The sequence below is a fragment of the Loxodonta africana genome, chromosome 10 (assembly GCF_030014295.1).
Source record: "Loxodonta africana isolate mLoxAfr1 chromosome 10, mLoxAfr1.hap2, whole genome shotgun sequence".
NCBI lineage: Eukaryota > Metazoa > Chordata > Mammalia > Proboscidea > Elephantidae > Loxodonta > Loxodonta africana.
This window is the reverse complement of record NC_087351.1, coordinates 58,593,224-58,608,556: the sequence shown is the minus strand read 5'-3', so window position 1 is coordinate 58,608,556 and position 15,333 is coordinate 58,593,224. Positions and strand designations below refer to the sequence as shown.

The following is a 15,333-nucleotide window of genomic DNA, read 5'->3' as shown; positions in this document are numbered from 1 at the left end:
TTTGCTCGTTTAATTTACTCAGAACCTAATTAGAACTGGGAAGATTCAAACCTGAGTTCTTTAAACCTAGTCAAAATATTTTTCACATAGTATGCATTCAACAAACATGATTAAGATAACTCAAGTTTAAATTTATATTAAAATGTAAGTTTATATGTGAAAAGAAAGCAACTAAAAATGTAAACATGATCACAGGCAAAGTATATCAAAGTATATTTCCAAACTGAAAAACGATTTGTTAAATACTGATATAATCACCTATCATTACTGATATAGTAATCAACAATGGTAAGTCATATTCATTAATATGTGTTTCATTAAATCATGTATTTATTACTTTAAGTAAGTTTTGAAAGACATACAGTACACACTACTTTGTTGGCCTAATTACAACTAATAGTTATTTTAAAAAGCTTATCACTTCATTTGTATATCATAATTTCATTTATTTGGGTTTGGTTCCCTGTCAATTCAATTAAAATATTAAGTCATATTACCCAAGAGAAATAAGACTTCCAGATAAAGTGGTAATTCATTCATAGTCATCTATTTACAGTTGGACATAACATCATTGAAGTATCTAATATGGTAATTTTTAAAGTGTGGAACACTTTGAACTGCATTGGTAGCTTGGTGAGAGCATCCTTCATTGTTTGCATGCCAGCTATTGAGGGACTTCTAGATAAAGAAGCTAAGTGAAGTTAGAGTCAATCAAGGAAGAGGAAAAAAACAGATCAGTGATACTTCTGTTTCTGAAAAGCAGTACAGCCTCATGAGAATTCTGTAAAGAACATCATAGCTCAAGCCAACCAATTACTGTTAATTTAGAGAGCCATTGGTTGTAGGAAGGGCAGGCCATAGAACAGATGTTGTTGTCATTGTTAATTGCTATTGAGTCAATTCCAACTCATGTTGACCCTACATACAAAATAAGAAAATGATGCCCAGTCCTGTGCCATCTTCATGATGGTTGGCATGTTTGAGTCTATTGTTATAGCCATTGTGTAGCGCCTTCTAAACTCATTGTCCAGCACTATATTGGACAATATTCTGTTGTGATTCATAGGGTTTCCATCGGCTAATTTTTGGAAGTAGATCACTAGGCCTTTCTTCTTAGTCTATCTTAGTCTGAAAGTTCTGCTAAAACCTGTCCACCATGGGTGAACCTGTTGGCATTTGAAGTATTGGTGGCATAGCTTCTATCATCATAGTAATATGCAAGCCGCCATGGTACAACAGGGTAGTAAATAGAATAGATGAGGACCACTTTGTTTATGTCACACACAAATTATTTTTTCAAATAATTTCTGAAAGTTATACACTATGCAATACTTTGTTAGTTCAGTGACTAATAGAACCAAAAAGTTTTATCACTTTATTTAATGCTTAACACAAATTTTTATTGATTTGGGCTTGATTTCCTTGGAATCTCTCCTTGTTGTATATTGATGTTCAATAGTATAATGCAGCTACACCATACAGAAATTTGTCCTACACCAGCTCTTCCTTTGAGCAGAAGATTGGCCTTCTAATGCACTAGGGTATCAGCATGAAGAAGCAAGAAAAATTAGGCCACAATAAGTGCCCAAAAAGGACACTGAGAGAAATCAAAAGACGGATTCAGAAAGCTACTCCCTGCCACAAAGACTTACCAAAAACAGTGGAATAACCCCAGAAAGTTCAACTCTTATATGGCTCATGGCTTAAGTACCTGTCCACTATTCTCAGATTGTTGAGTATGGTAATGACATCTCTCATTAATCTGCCCTGCAACTTTAGATCTTAATGAAGAATTCAGCAATATTCACATCCATAATGTTTACAGGTTTTTTGTTTAATGTTCATATAAAAAAAGAAGCCTGATAATACTGTCTATTATTCATAGATGAATAAAAAGGAAGAAATAAAGAAAGAGAAAATACTGCTCTCATGAAAAGATTCACAGTATAAAAAGGGGCTAAAACATGGCACATAGTAGATGAAGCACAAACCATTGAAAAAGATACTGAATTCCTTTAGGTAAAAATAAAATTTGTGTAGTATATGCTTTATTTTCTCAATAAAACACATGAGATTATGAACTCTGTGAAACAGTAAAAGATAAAATGCTACAACAATGGACCATGGAGTGAAAGGAACTGGATAAAAGACAGACAGAAATAGAAGAAAGCATGATGACATTAGAAAAGAATGTGAAGTCACAAATAATACAATAACAGAATGAAAAAGACATTAGGGAAAAAAGAAGAAAATCTAAACTGTGGAAAATAAAATCAGTAATGTGGAGGGCAAAGAGTTAATTGAAAAAGATATTAACTGATAATATAAAATGATACTTTTGGAGTCAGAGTATGGGCAACTCAGTCACATGATTACATGTCATATTAGTTTCCTATTGCTCCTGGAACTTTTTACAACACTTTTTCTTTGTGGGTTTTGCTTGAAACAATACATGCTTGTTATCTCACAGTTCTGGAGGACAGAAGTCTAAAATAAATCTAAAGGTGCCAAAATGAAGGTGGTAGCAAGACTGGTTCCTTCTGGAGGCTTTGGGAGAGAATCAGTTTCCTTGACTTTTCTAGGTTATATAAAGGGTATTTGTATTCCTTGGCTTCTGACCCCTTCCTCCATCCTCAAAACCAATGGTGTATTATCTCTTTCTCTCACATGGGCTTCTCTCCTGTGTCACAGCTCCCTCTACTTCTGTCCTATACTTGAAATACTTGTGATTACATTTAGGGTCCACCTGGTAATCTCTCCATCTCAAGATTCCTGATCACGTCTGCAAAGTGCCTTTTGCCGTATAAAGTAATATTAAAAGGCTCCGGGGATTAGGGTGTGATTATTTTGGGGGACTATGATTCAGCCTATAACACATGCTGAAAGTCATAAAAGTAAGCTAGAAAATGAGAGGGGAAGAGAAGACAAGCCACTACAGTGTGCTGAGAAATTCCATTTGCAAAGCTCTATAAAGTGCTGGTTCAAGGAGAGACAAATTTGAAGAAAAACAAATACGCAAAATAAAATCTCATTATTTTTAGGTGTTTTAAATGTTTATCTACGTTTGAAAGGACAGACAACGATAGAGAATCCACTGTGGTCTTCAAGTGGGAATAAAGGACAACGATGGAATGAGGCTCATGTGAATATATATCCAATTACTTCATTTCAGGTAAGAAAAGATCAGAAATTTCTGTTGATTGTTGTAGTGAGAATAATGACAAAACCAGACCTTTAACAAATGTTAGAATATGAACATTCAAAATTCTTGTGATATGAGAATCACAAAAATTATAAAATGTTAAAATTTTTCTTCAGTTCTAAAAGCTATAATAAAAACGCTTTTTTTTCTTTATTAATTAACATCTATCAAATAATATGTTTGACTAATAGTCTTTATCAAAATTCAAATAATTTGCCTGGAGAAAATACAATCCATTTATATAAATTCGTATTTATATATTTTTGTTCCCTGAAAACCAACAAAATAGGTTCTTATATACTTCTAGCAAAATGTTTTTCCTTGAATAATGTTTTTCATTAATTTATCATGTTGATTATCAAAGTCAGAGAACTTTAAACAATGTTATTTTTCTTTGTTTTTATACAGAAAAGAAGTAAGGCTTAGGCTGAATGTAAGAGAGTTAGCTGTGAAGATTTAATAGAGATTTCAGTAACTGTAACAGTGGCCATCATTGTTACAGAAAATAGCTCATGAAGCTAAATAAAGTTACTAATGCTGTTTTAATTACTTAAATAACTATGTAACTGTTGCTATATATGTATGTATCTAAATATTTTTATTCATATTTTGAAAAATATAGTGAGATATCTTTAAAATCTAGTGACATGTAATATGTTCTGTAGTTTTATTTCTTGAGTATTTTGAAAGATGTCAAATCCATTTTATGAAATTATATTTATAGTACCAAACACTTGTTCTCCCGGTAATCTATTGGATCCATTTCACGGCAAATAGGTGTAAAGGTATAGAAAATCATAGATTGCTGCAATTATGCTAATTTTCTATTGGTAGAATGCTATTTTCCTGTAATCCAATCTGTAGAATTTCTGCACATAGCCAACAAGAGAAGTAAGGAGGGGGGAGTCAAGAAAAGCTTATCGTATAAGGTGAAAACTGAACTGGGAGAGGGGTTGGGGAGCAGAGAAAGGGCTAACATTCCAGCAAAATTCAGAGTGAACAAAAACATTGAGGTCACATACCACAGGATTTTCCAGACAACCAAAAAAGTTTATGTGAAATTTGATACATAAAAACAAATCAAGGACTGCTGAAAGATAAGGCCAACAAACCTAAGGAGCACAGGATTTAAGCTTAATCTTACCAATAACATTAAATGTAAATGAACACTAAATTTAAAATAACTAATACAGACAATAATACAGGTGAATGTCACCGACATTATCCTGACACACAAAAAGTACATATTGCATAATTATATTGATACGAAATGCTAGAACAGGAAAAAGAAAATCATCAATTGCCGATAGAAATTAGTGCTAGGAGCTTAGGCAAAGGGGAGTCACTGAAAGAATTTACTCAGGGGGTGACATGGTACTTCACTCAGGTTACTGTATGGAAGACTAGTTCAACAGTGTAGAATTGGATTGGCAAACCAGTTAGGACACCATGTAAAATCCACACAAAGATGCCAAAGAGACAAACTCTTAGGGAAGTTGTATTAAGAAAAGATGATTTGAAGAAATACTTCAGCGTAAAAACTAGCTGAACATTTTTATGTTTAGAATCTGGCATTGGGGAGAAGATGTCATGAATGATTAAAAAGTCTAAAAGTAGAGAGTCTTGAGAAATGCTTATGCTACAAATAATCTGAAATTAAAAAAAAAAAGGAAAATAGATATGTATTAGGGATGAATGTGGTAACTTCTATTTCAAACATGTTAATATAAAATGTCTCTGTAATACTCTTTTAAAGATGCCTAGGAGGCAGTTATATCTGTGAGTCTGAAAGGCTTTGGGACATAAATATCTGGGAGTCATTAGATGTATGTGTTACATAAAACAATGAACAAGGTTGATACTATCGAGGAAAAGTGTACAGATGTGAACAGTGATTATAGAGGCTGGAACCATGCAGAACACTAACCAATCTTTAAGATGAAGGAATAGGCCAACCCTAAGTACTATTTTTCAGAGTTAAAAGACATCAAATTTGGCGCCCACAGAACTTAAAGGAGGTGGTAAAAATAAAATTAAAAAGCAGTCTGAGTCTATTTGGTTTAGTTATTAGAAGGTGATTGGTAACCTTAGTTAAGGACGTTTTCTGTTTACTCACAGGGTAGAAGCTACATTTCATAAGTGGATATAAAGTGTCCACTCTTGAGAAATTTGGATAAGGTGGTAAAAAAAGGAAATGGGAAAAGCCAACATCATAACTAAAATTTATTATGGTTCAGAATTAACATAATGGACTTTAGGCAGATATTAGGATATTATATGATTCATTGAAATGGTTCTTTTCCTTTATCATTTTTCACATTCACTATAAAAGTACAGGTTTTGTTTGTTTTTGCAAGGAAATGGGGACTTTATTCAGGACAGAGAATCCTGAAGGGATTGTATGAGCAATGAGATAGGCTTCATAGGGGAAAGAAACAAAAAAGCCAGAATGCCAACTCCAGGTTTAATCTTGCAATCTTGCAGAAAGGAGTTGTTTGTTGGCCCATCTCAGTCCACTATATCCTGTTCCCAGAATTGTTGATTAAAAGATGGAAATTCAAGGGAGTGATTTAGTCTTTTGTTACCAGGTCACTGTAAATTCAGAGCAGAAAATTTTTACCATCCTCTAAAAATTACAACATGTTTTCTGCAGCCTTGGAAATATACATGCTCAATCCACAAAAAGACCAAGCATCTTTATTCATAAAAGTACAGACCTTGGAGAACTCTCTCCACTATATTCAGTTCCTCTCCTCTTTCCAACTGAGAAATCAGACTGGGGTTGCATAATTGGTGTCCAATGTAGTTACCAGTGCCAGGACTCTGCCTTTTTGTATAGATCCATATTTCTTTCTGCTATGATTTTTCAATCTGCCTGAAAGACTTTCTTTAAAATTTCTTTGAATGTGAGGCTTTGGTTTTGTATGTCTGCAAAGCCTATCTCACCTTCACTTTTGAAAGATATTTCCTCTGAGTGTAGAATTCTAGGCTCATAGTTTTTTTCTTTCTTTTGGCATTTTAAAGAGATTGCTCTACTGTTTTACTGTTTGCAAGGATAAATCAGCTGTCTCCTTTATAATTATTTCTCTGTAGGTAATGTGACTTTTCTTCTGGTTGCTTTTAAGCTATTCTTTTCATCACTAGTTTTGAGCAATTTGATTATGATGTGCTTTGATGCAGTTCATTTTTTATTGGCTATGGATACATTGAACTTCTTGGGTCTGTGGGTTTATAGTTTTTATCCAATTTGATAATTGCCTGGCTAAATATTATTTCTTCAAATATTTTTGCCCTCCTCCTTTCCCTTGAAGTCTTCAATTTCACATATGTAAGTCTGTTGAAGCTGCTAAACAGCACATTCATTCTTTTATTTATTTATTTCTCTTTGTGTTTCGTTAGGACAGTTTCTATTCTGCCCTTACATTCACTGATGATTTCTTCTACAATGCCTAATCTGCCTTCATTCCAGTTTAGTGTACTTTTCATCACAGCCATTTGCTTTTCACCTCTATAAGTTCAATTTAAGTCTACTTCCTTTTCATGTCCCTGCTTAAAGTTTTTAACATATGAAATGCAATTATAATAACTGTTTTAATGTCCCCTTCTAACATCTGTGTCAGTTCTTGGTGGGTTTGTATTGATTGACCTTTCCTCGTCATTATGGAACTTTACTTTTCTGCTTCTTTGCCTGCCTGGTGTTTTGATTGTATGCCAGACGTTTTGAATTTTACCTTGTTGGGTTCTGGGTATTTTTGTATTTCTGTAAATATTCTTGAGCTTTTGAGGGGACATAATTAAGTTACGTTGAAACAGTTCAGTCATTTTAGGTCTTAATTTTAAAATTTGTTAGGTGAGACCAGAGCAATGCTTAGTTTAGGGTTAATTATTCCTCGCTACTGAAACAAGATTCTTCTGGGTACTCTACCCAGTGCCTCATGAATTATGACGTTTTCCAGTTTGGCTAGTGGGAACATTCACTATCCCCAGCCCTGTGTGGACTGACACTGTTATCTTAAAGGCATCCCAGTGTTTGTTTCCCAGGGCTTGGGTAGTTACTTCGTATTCATGTCCTGATCTGCTGAATACTCCAGGGTGACTCTCTACAAATATCTCTCTGTCTCTGCAATTCTTTCTTTCCTGATGTTCTGCTCTACAAACTCTAGCTGCCTTCCCTGGCTCCATCTCCTCAACTCAGGTTTCCTACCAATGTCCACCTTGGTTCCCACTACTTGCACCATGGTCTATAAACTCTCTCGAGGTAGTAACAGGGAAGTCATGGGGCTCATCTCGTTTGGTTCCCATCTCTCAGGGATCATTGTCCGTCATTACCTGATATCCAGTGTTCTGAAAATCACTGTTTCCTAAATTTTGTTCAGTTATTTGGTTGTTACAGGCAGGAGTATAAATGTGGTTTCTGTTATACTGTCTTGGCCAAAAGTAGTTTTGACTTTTGGGTTTTGACACAATGCATTTCTAAGCTAAGGAAAATAAAAATTAATAAAATTGTATTTTTATTTTGAATCTCTATATTCTTTCATTATCTAACATATTTCTGTGACCATTGGCTAATGACTTTCATAAATATTTATTCTTAAAGGAAGTATGAAGCACAACTACATCACCTCACCCCATTTTTGTTTTGTTTTATTTTTTGAGTTTCTTGTAGTTTCGATGTTTTTTCAGACAAAGTAATTTTTTCGTAAACAACCAATTATTACTATCAAGGTTTTCAAAAATATTTCCTGTGGCATTTAATGCCGACTTCTAAAAAAAAAAAAAAAAAAAAAAATTTTTTTTTTTAAAGGATTTTTTTTTTTTTATATATATAATATATATATAGGAGATCATGGCAACAACTTTACAAAATATAATATAAATTACACTGTGTGGAGTTTTAATATTATTCAAATATATTTTTATGTCATTCTAGGATGTCTTTAATTCAAGTGGAAGGCCTATCTCTTATTTCTTGCAATTTTTAATGGACCATTAGTGATTTTGAGCCTCTGTTTCAGTGGCAGTTATGTTGTTTTATTTGTTTGGATTTGCATTATTTTAAATTAGTTTGATTGATAAACCCTTTGGAAAACAACCTTGGTATGAGTATGCCCAAATAGTTTGCTTTACCAAAAAAAGAAATGATTGTGTAATATTGTGCAGGGCAGATAGAAGTTTTATGATACTGAAATTTCTTCTGCAGCTCTTTTTCTAGAATTAATTTAGCATGATTAGTGCTTTCAATTAAAATATGTTTTACTGGAGTTAGAAACTTTAGGGAAAAATTTCCGAAAAAGTAAAATTAATGTAGTTTTAATCTTAGAATGTCATTTATATTTTATACACTAAACTAAGCAAAATATTTAACCATTCCTTTTAATGATTTACTTCATTCATAGTATAGTCCCAATGTTTCCCAGAGGAAAAGTACGAAGAGACACTATGAGCCACAAATGCTTTTACATTTTCTTGGTTTGGCACAAGGGGTTCAGGAGATCATTTATTTTTACATTCTTATTTCAAGATTTTAAAATGGGCTTTGAGACAATTTATCTTAAAACATACAAATACTTGACATTGGACAGAGACTATAAAACAGGTCGTTATGAGTCTGAATCCCCTAGATGGCATCAGGTTTTGGTTTGGTGTTATACCATTGACAAGCTCTGGTGGCACGGTAGTTAAGCACTGGGCTGCTAACAGAAAGGTCAGCAGTTCCAACTCCAAGCTGCTCTGTGGGAGAAAGAGGTGGCAGTCTGCTTCCATAAAGATTATAGCCTTGGAAACCCTATGGGCAGTTCTGCTTTGTCCTGCAGTGTCTGTATGAGTCAGAATTGACTTGAAGTCAAAAGTTTTTATTTATTTATTTTTTTATTTTATTATACCATTAAGGAGCCCTGGCAGCACAGTGGCTAAACACTCAGCTGCTAATGAAAGGTTGGTAGTTCAAAGCCACAAGATGTTCCATCCGAGCCCTTACAGAAGTGCAGGGGACGACTCACCCTACTTCCTAATAGCTCCCTAGAAGATGCGTATTTATTCCACCCATCACATCATCTATCCCGGAGGGGAAACTCCTCTAGCAGCTGGGTTTCCTTCAGACCTGTGATGAGCCACGTAACTGCAGCTTGAGCCCCATTTAAGGCATTTCCTGCCCACATTAAATCTAAAAAAAAAAAAAAAAAAAGATGTGGCAGTCTGCTTCTGTAAGGAGTACAACCTTGGAAACCCTATAAGGCAGTTCTACTCTGTCCTATAGGGTCGCTATGAGTTGGAACCAACTGGACAACAATGGGTTTTGTTTTTTTGGTTTATTATAGCATTCTGCTTTTATGTCTATCTAACTAAGAATAATAATAATCTGGAAAATATTGTCATCATTAGTAGACATTGCATGTTTGTATAGTTACATCTTTGGAATTTTAAGTCTAATTCATGATGATGAATTATATAGATTTATAGACATGATGATGTCTTCAGAATTAAACCTTGAAAAAAATTGTCCAATCACAACTCAGAATGTTTTGTATGTATTTCTGTTTTTATCATGTTATTATTTCAGATTAAGAGCTTTGATAACCAGTTGACATTTACCAAGCAAGTTGTACTAGTAAAGTCTTATGAAGTTAACTCACTGTTGATATTTGAGATTGTTTCCCTGAGGAAAAAGCCAAGGCTAACCACCTGATCTATGATGTTGCCTCTATTCATGTGTCTTTTGGAAGGATTAGTGATAGTTCATTTATTTGCTGAACCAGTAATAAAAGAAAGGTAACATTATTAATGCTAATGGCTATTTTCCAATTTATTTATATCCTGAAGTTTTTCCAAGTGATGAACATTGTCAATTGTCCAACTGAATTCTTAGACTTGCACTTGCCTTAGCTGTAATGATCAGAAGTGATCTATGTCTTTTCAGGAGAAAAACATGCGAATGTTTGCAGAAAGCACCTTGAACACTGAATTGAGATTATCAGAAGTGCATTGTATTCTTTGATTCCCTTTTCTATCTTTATTCATTTTTGCTGCATGTAGCTCTTCTTCTCTTACTGAGAAATTATATTTGAACACAGCTTTAATAGCATCATTTCTAATGCTATATCTACATCCTTTGAGGTGTTATTATAAGTGATAATTCAAAAACTGCTAAACTGGTTCTAAATATTTGAGCTCTGGCCTGCCATTTTGTTTTGACTTCAGAGAAATGGGACATTTTTTAGGCTTTTCAAAGAAAAGGCTTTGGACAGTATTAACATACTTATCTTAATAGAGGTAAGCAGGAAACCCACCTGACAATAAGTACAGTAGTAAAACTTCATAAACTTTTTACTCCTATCAAAATTATGAAAATAATTCTATATCTTAGGCTATAATTTAGTGGGGGACAAGGACACAGTATAAAATTGGTAAGTAATGCCTCTGCTTAAAAAAAAAAAACTTCTTGGAAATTCCATTGATGAACTTACGGTAGCATATCAGAGAACAATAGATCAATTTCCCAAAGATAATTTGAGTTCTCTGAAAACCACCTCAAAATTGCCTTTAAGAAGGCATACTGAGATACTTTAAAAGACAAATAAAACCAGATATTTTGTCATTGATTAAAAATAAACTTTCACTCAAATTTGTTGCAATAAGGCAAGAAATTATATAAAAATATATACATCAGCATGATGTTGGAAACATGCCTTTATTACACTCATTTTATCTTTGGAAAGGCCAGAGTAGAGGTTTCATTTTGATACGTGGAAACTTTTCTGGGAATATAATCCACTAAATGCATAGGTGACCTTGTACTTTTTTAGTAGCAAAGGGACTAAAAGTTTTTTGCTAAAAGCATGGAAAAATTTGGAGCTTATAAGGGAAGATTCTATAAGAGTCTCACTTTTATAACAATGGAATAATAAAAATTCAGTAATTGTCCTTATATTGACCTTGTATCCAGAATTTAGTAGTAAATTTAGCAATAAAGGGAATCGGAATTCATTCATCTATTCTTTCAACACTCATGCATTAAGCCAACCACTGTTGTAGATAATTTCAAGTCTGCCATTAGACGCTTAACATAAACAAGCCCATAAATATCTTTTAGTATTTAAAATAGAATGTCAAAAGTGAAATCATAGTGGTAAATCATAGGTTAAATATAGAGAGTATGAGGAAGCTAGTCAATCTGTTTGCAAGAGACAAACAATTTCACAGAGGTGGTGAACCCTTGGTCGGGGCTTCAGTAAACATACTACTACTGGAAAGAACCCAGAATTAATATATTCTTTTAAAAATTGTATAGAACACCAGTCTTAGGATATAATTTTAAATAAAGTTGAAGGAAATCTATTTCAGAGAAAGTGCTCAAATAAAAAAAATTTTTTCCCCCTGAAAATGAAAAGCGATAGGATTTTGTAGTGGTTGTGTTTATTGTATTATTCAATTAAGTTTAGTTTTGTTTTCAAATCAGCACAGAACTTTTGATGTGAAAAAAACTAATGCTCTGAAAGGAAGATCTCATTACTGATTTTGTTGTGAAAATGTATTGTTTTCATAAGTAACAATTTTGAAAACCATTAAGCTTAAAAAAAATGCCAGAATTATTAACAAGTTTGTTTGCCTCCTCAATTTTTCAATAGAAATTGATCTGCAAATCAAAGCTCTACATTTAGGTCTGTTTCATTCATATTTGTAGCTCATTTTTGAAGGTATTCGAGGTCCTGGCATAGAAGGTGACATTGCCATTGATGATGTATCAATTGCAGAAGGAGAATGTGCAAAACAAGACCTAACAACTAAGAGTAAGTGGCTTTTCTTGGGATTGGTTTGACGTGATGTTAAAGTAACTAATACTAAATGTATTCTAATTAAAAAAAATTATTTTTAGTGGGGTTATCTATGACTTTCTTATATACGATACCATAAATTTTGAAGGTATTTTAAAATCAAAGTATTAAATTTAACTGTAGGTATATTTGGCCTAAGATAAAATAAAAGTAATTTAGATTAGATCTAGGTAAGGCAGGCACACTTTGATTTTGAATTAAGATTTTTAATATTATTTTTATTCATATTATTTTTGAGCCTTTAAAATTTTAATTAAAATATTGGGTGACTCTATGTGCTAAGTGTAGATTTACATAGGCATAGTTTGTTTTATCTCCCCAATCAATTTATGAAAATATTTCCGAGGTCTAAGTTTTGCCAACTATTTTGACAGATTACATATTGTGAAGAACCTTAGCAAATATATTAATTAATGGAGTAGCCCTGCATTTGCTGGTATAATTAATCTCCATCGACCTTCACCCCAATCTTGTTTATAATTTGGGTCTTGACTTTTTTACAGTGGTTTGAATATCATAGTTTAATGTTATCTGCAAATCATTTCTATTAAAAATTCCTCCAATTCAAGGATTTTCCTAGGGCTATCTGGCATCTTTAATTTTAAGGTTACGTAGAGATATCCATCAAACTAAACTTACACTAACAATTCATCAATTACTTAGCACATATCAAAGAAGCATGAAAATCCATGTTGCATAGGTCTAGAACAAATCAGAGTCTTTGTTAATCTAGGTTATTTAGTGAGAAATCTAGAAGTTGGAAATCGAATTTCTACAACTTCCCAGTGATTGCTCAGATCAACAGAATTGACTCCATTTTTAAGCATTATAAAAAAACAAAAACTAAGATTAGGTACAACAATAAGCCATTTGCTCATAGTTTTTACCTTTCTGTGATTACACTTAACATTTCAAGTAACAAATTTAGGAAAAATTTATTCCTGTGTCTGGGTGATTTTGCTTTAGAAAACTAATAGCGATATCTGAATAAACTAGGTTTTTCTAATGTACACACAAAAAGACAAACAAACATTCTCCCGAGAAGAGAATGAGATTCCTTTAGAATCTGACAACATGAACCAGTGGCAATAGCATATTAACTGAAGGTAGTTCTTGTTTTATACACAAATTTTGCATTTTGATAATTTAATAACTGAAAATATTATAAATTACATTAAACTTTTCAAAAGAGTAAAACAAGCAACATAATCCACTAACTAGAGGGAAAACCTAAAGTGATAAGAATAGCCATTGAGATTACAATGAAAATCCATAAAGACTGTATTATTACACTAAGATTACACAATAAAATGTTTCACAATCTGTTTTCTACTCTCAAGCTAGTAAATATGGAGAAATATGTGACCATTTTAAATAGGATACATCTACATGAATTGGAGGTATTTTTATGTAGCTACTTTTTTTTTTTTACTATAAATCTTCTATTTTGTATGGGGACGTATTCTTTTAATTTTTTATCAATTTATTTAACGATCATTTATCAAGTGAATTTTGATGAATGGTATTCGGTGAATATTGACTTGAGGTTAATTTCTAGGTACACACCAGCCAGCAGGTGTATAGATTCACAGATCTCCAGTCCTTCTCAGGCAGTACACAATACTGTGGCCAGCACCCTCAAGAGCTGAGATTCTATGTCTGTATTTTCAGAGCCCAGTTCTAACTGAGAGCCATTTGTAATTCAAGCCAGGTGAACCAATTACTGGCTGCTCTTATGTTTTTCTTATGTTAGTTCTCCTAAGTAAGTTGTACATTCTAAGGGTATTCCTGGACGTGAAGCTTTAATTCAAGCATGAACTCTAGTAGGACTCACAAACAGAAGGATGAAAGAGATTTCTTAATTAGAATGGACTTCATGGAATTTCTAAAAAATCACACTAAAGACATAATTATTTAATAGAGAACGGTAGGATCTAAACATAAAAAAATCCACTTTTGCAGTAGTTAATGTCTTTATGTCTCTACTCTAAGAATCCCTTCTTAGTTTTCATCAAGAGTAGTTTTTCTCCCAGGCCTCAAGCTTAAACATTTTGGAAGTTTTTTAAAAAAAGAAAAGAAAGGAAAATCTGACCTTGTGGGATTTCTGAGAATCTTTGTGTATATGCTCTCATGTCACTGTCAGAACTCTGAGGTTGAGCTCAGCCACAAACCTACACAAGTATTCACAAGTATTTTTTAGTAAGTTTTCATAGCATATTCTATCAACTTAAAATCTGCAAATATTTTATCAAATATCTAACCATATATTCAAGTTATTTTCCTTTTCACTTGCCTTAGAAATGAAGCGAAAAAACAAAACAGAGCAAAACAAATGTTTTCAAAAAGCGGTTTCAATATACTGAAGTTGTCTTTTTTTTTTTTTTACTTTGCTGAAGTTGTGTTGGTAGCTGCATGGAATGATGACTCTACCTTTTTTTTTTTTGGCATTTACTTTTTCTTATCTTTAGATTCCGTTGATGGTGCTGTTGGAATTTTAGTACATATATGGCTTTTTCCAGTTATCGTCCTCATCTCCATCTTAAGTCCTCGAAGGTGACCTTATCCTGGCAGAGGCTATAAAAGATTCACCAGGCACTGGCATGAAGAAAGAGTCTTTGTAAATGGACATTGAAAAAACAAACTACCAAAGATTCCTCCACTGACTACTGACTCAAAAATAAAATAATAAAAACAAATTTTTTTAAGCACTGGGGATAAAAAGACATCATGGAAGTATAACTTATTCCGAACTACGTATAAAAGATAATTTTGACCTGAGTAGAGAAGAGATCTTCAGGTGCTTTTGTGGCTAAAAAGATTACAGCGTCATCTGGTTGAACTCTGGAAAAAAAAAAAAAAAAGAGCTATAGAAATCCTTGTCAAAGCACAAAGTCATGGCTGGTTTTGTTTCAAATGAATAGTTTGCTTGTTACCATGGAAACCTAATGGCCTGCCAACAAAAACCTCACTGTAAACAGGGTACGTGAAGAGCTGGCATTTATTTTCCTTTCGAGAAGGTTTTACGTAGAGAATTAAATAAATTGTAGGCCCTTTTACCTTTGGCTGTTAGCCCTCCTTGAAAATAACCCAAACTCAGAATTAGTTAAAAACATTCATGTTCCTTCCCATCCTACCCCCATCCTGCCTTTATTATTATTTTCTTTTCTTCCTCCCATGGCTAAGCTAGATAACTGTGATCTGTCTCCTTTTGCATGCACTATTATCCAGGATGGTAAACCTGGGCTTACATATTACACAGGTTTATCGGAGTTTGCTTGCGGCCACCTGAACACCCAAACT

The 15,333-nt window shown here is 33.3% G+C and overlaps 1 protein-coding gene across 1 annotated transcript in view; it reads left to right on the top strand.

Moving 5' to 3' along the window:
- The window catches only part of MDGA2 (MAM domain containing glycosylphosphatidylinositol anchor 2), a 536,185-nt gene extending 521,595 nt beyond the window's left edge, over window positions 1-14,590 (top strand). Inside the window, exons 14-16 of the mRNA XM_003408516.3 lie at window positions 3,042-3,172; window positions 11,883-11,988; window positions 14,502-14,590. Coding sequence (XP_003408564.2) covers window positions 3,042-3,172; window positions 11,883-11,988; window positions 14,502-14,590 — 326 coding nt within the window. The remainder of the gene's footprint in view (window positions 1-3,041; window positions 3,173-11,882; window positions 11,989-14,501) is intronic.
- The last annotated feature ends 743 nt before the right edge of the window (window positions 14,591-15,333 follow it).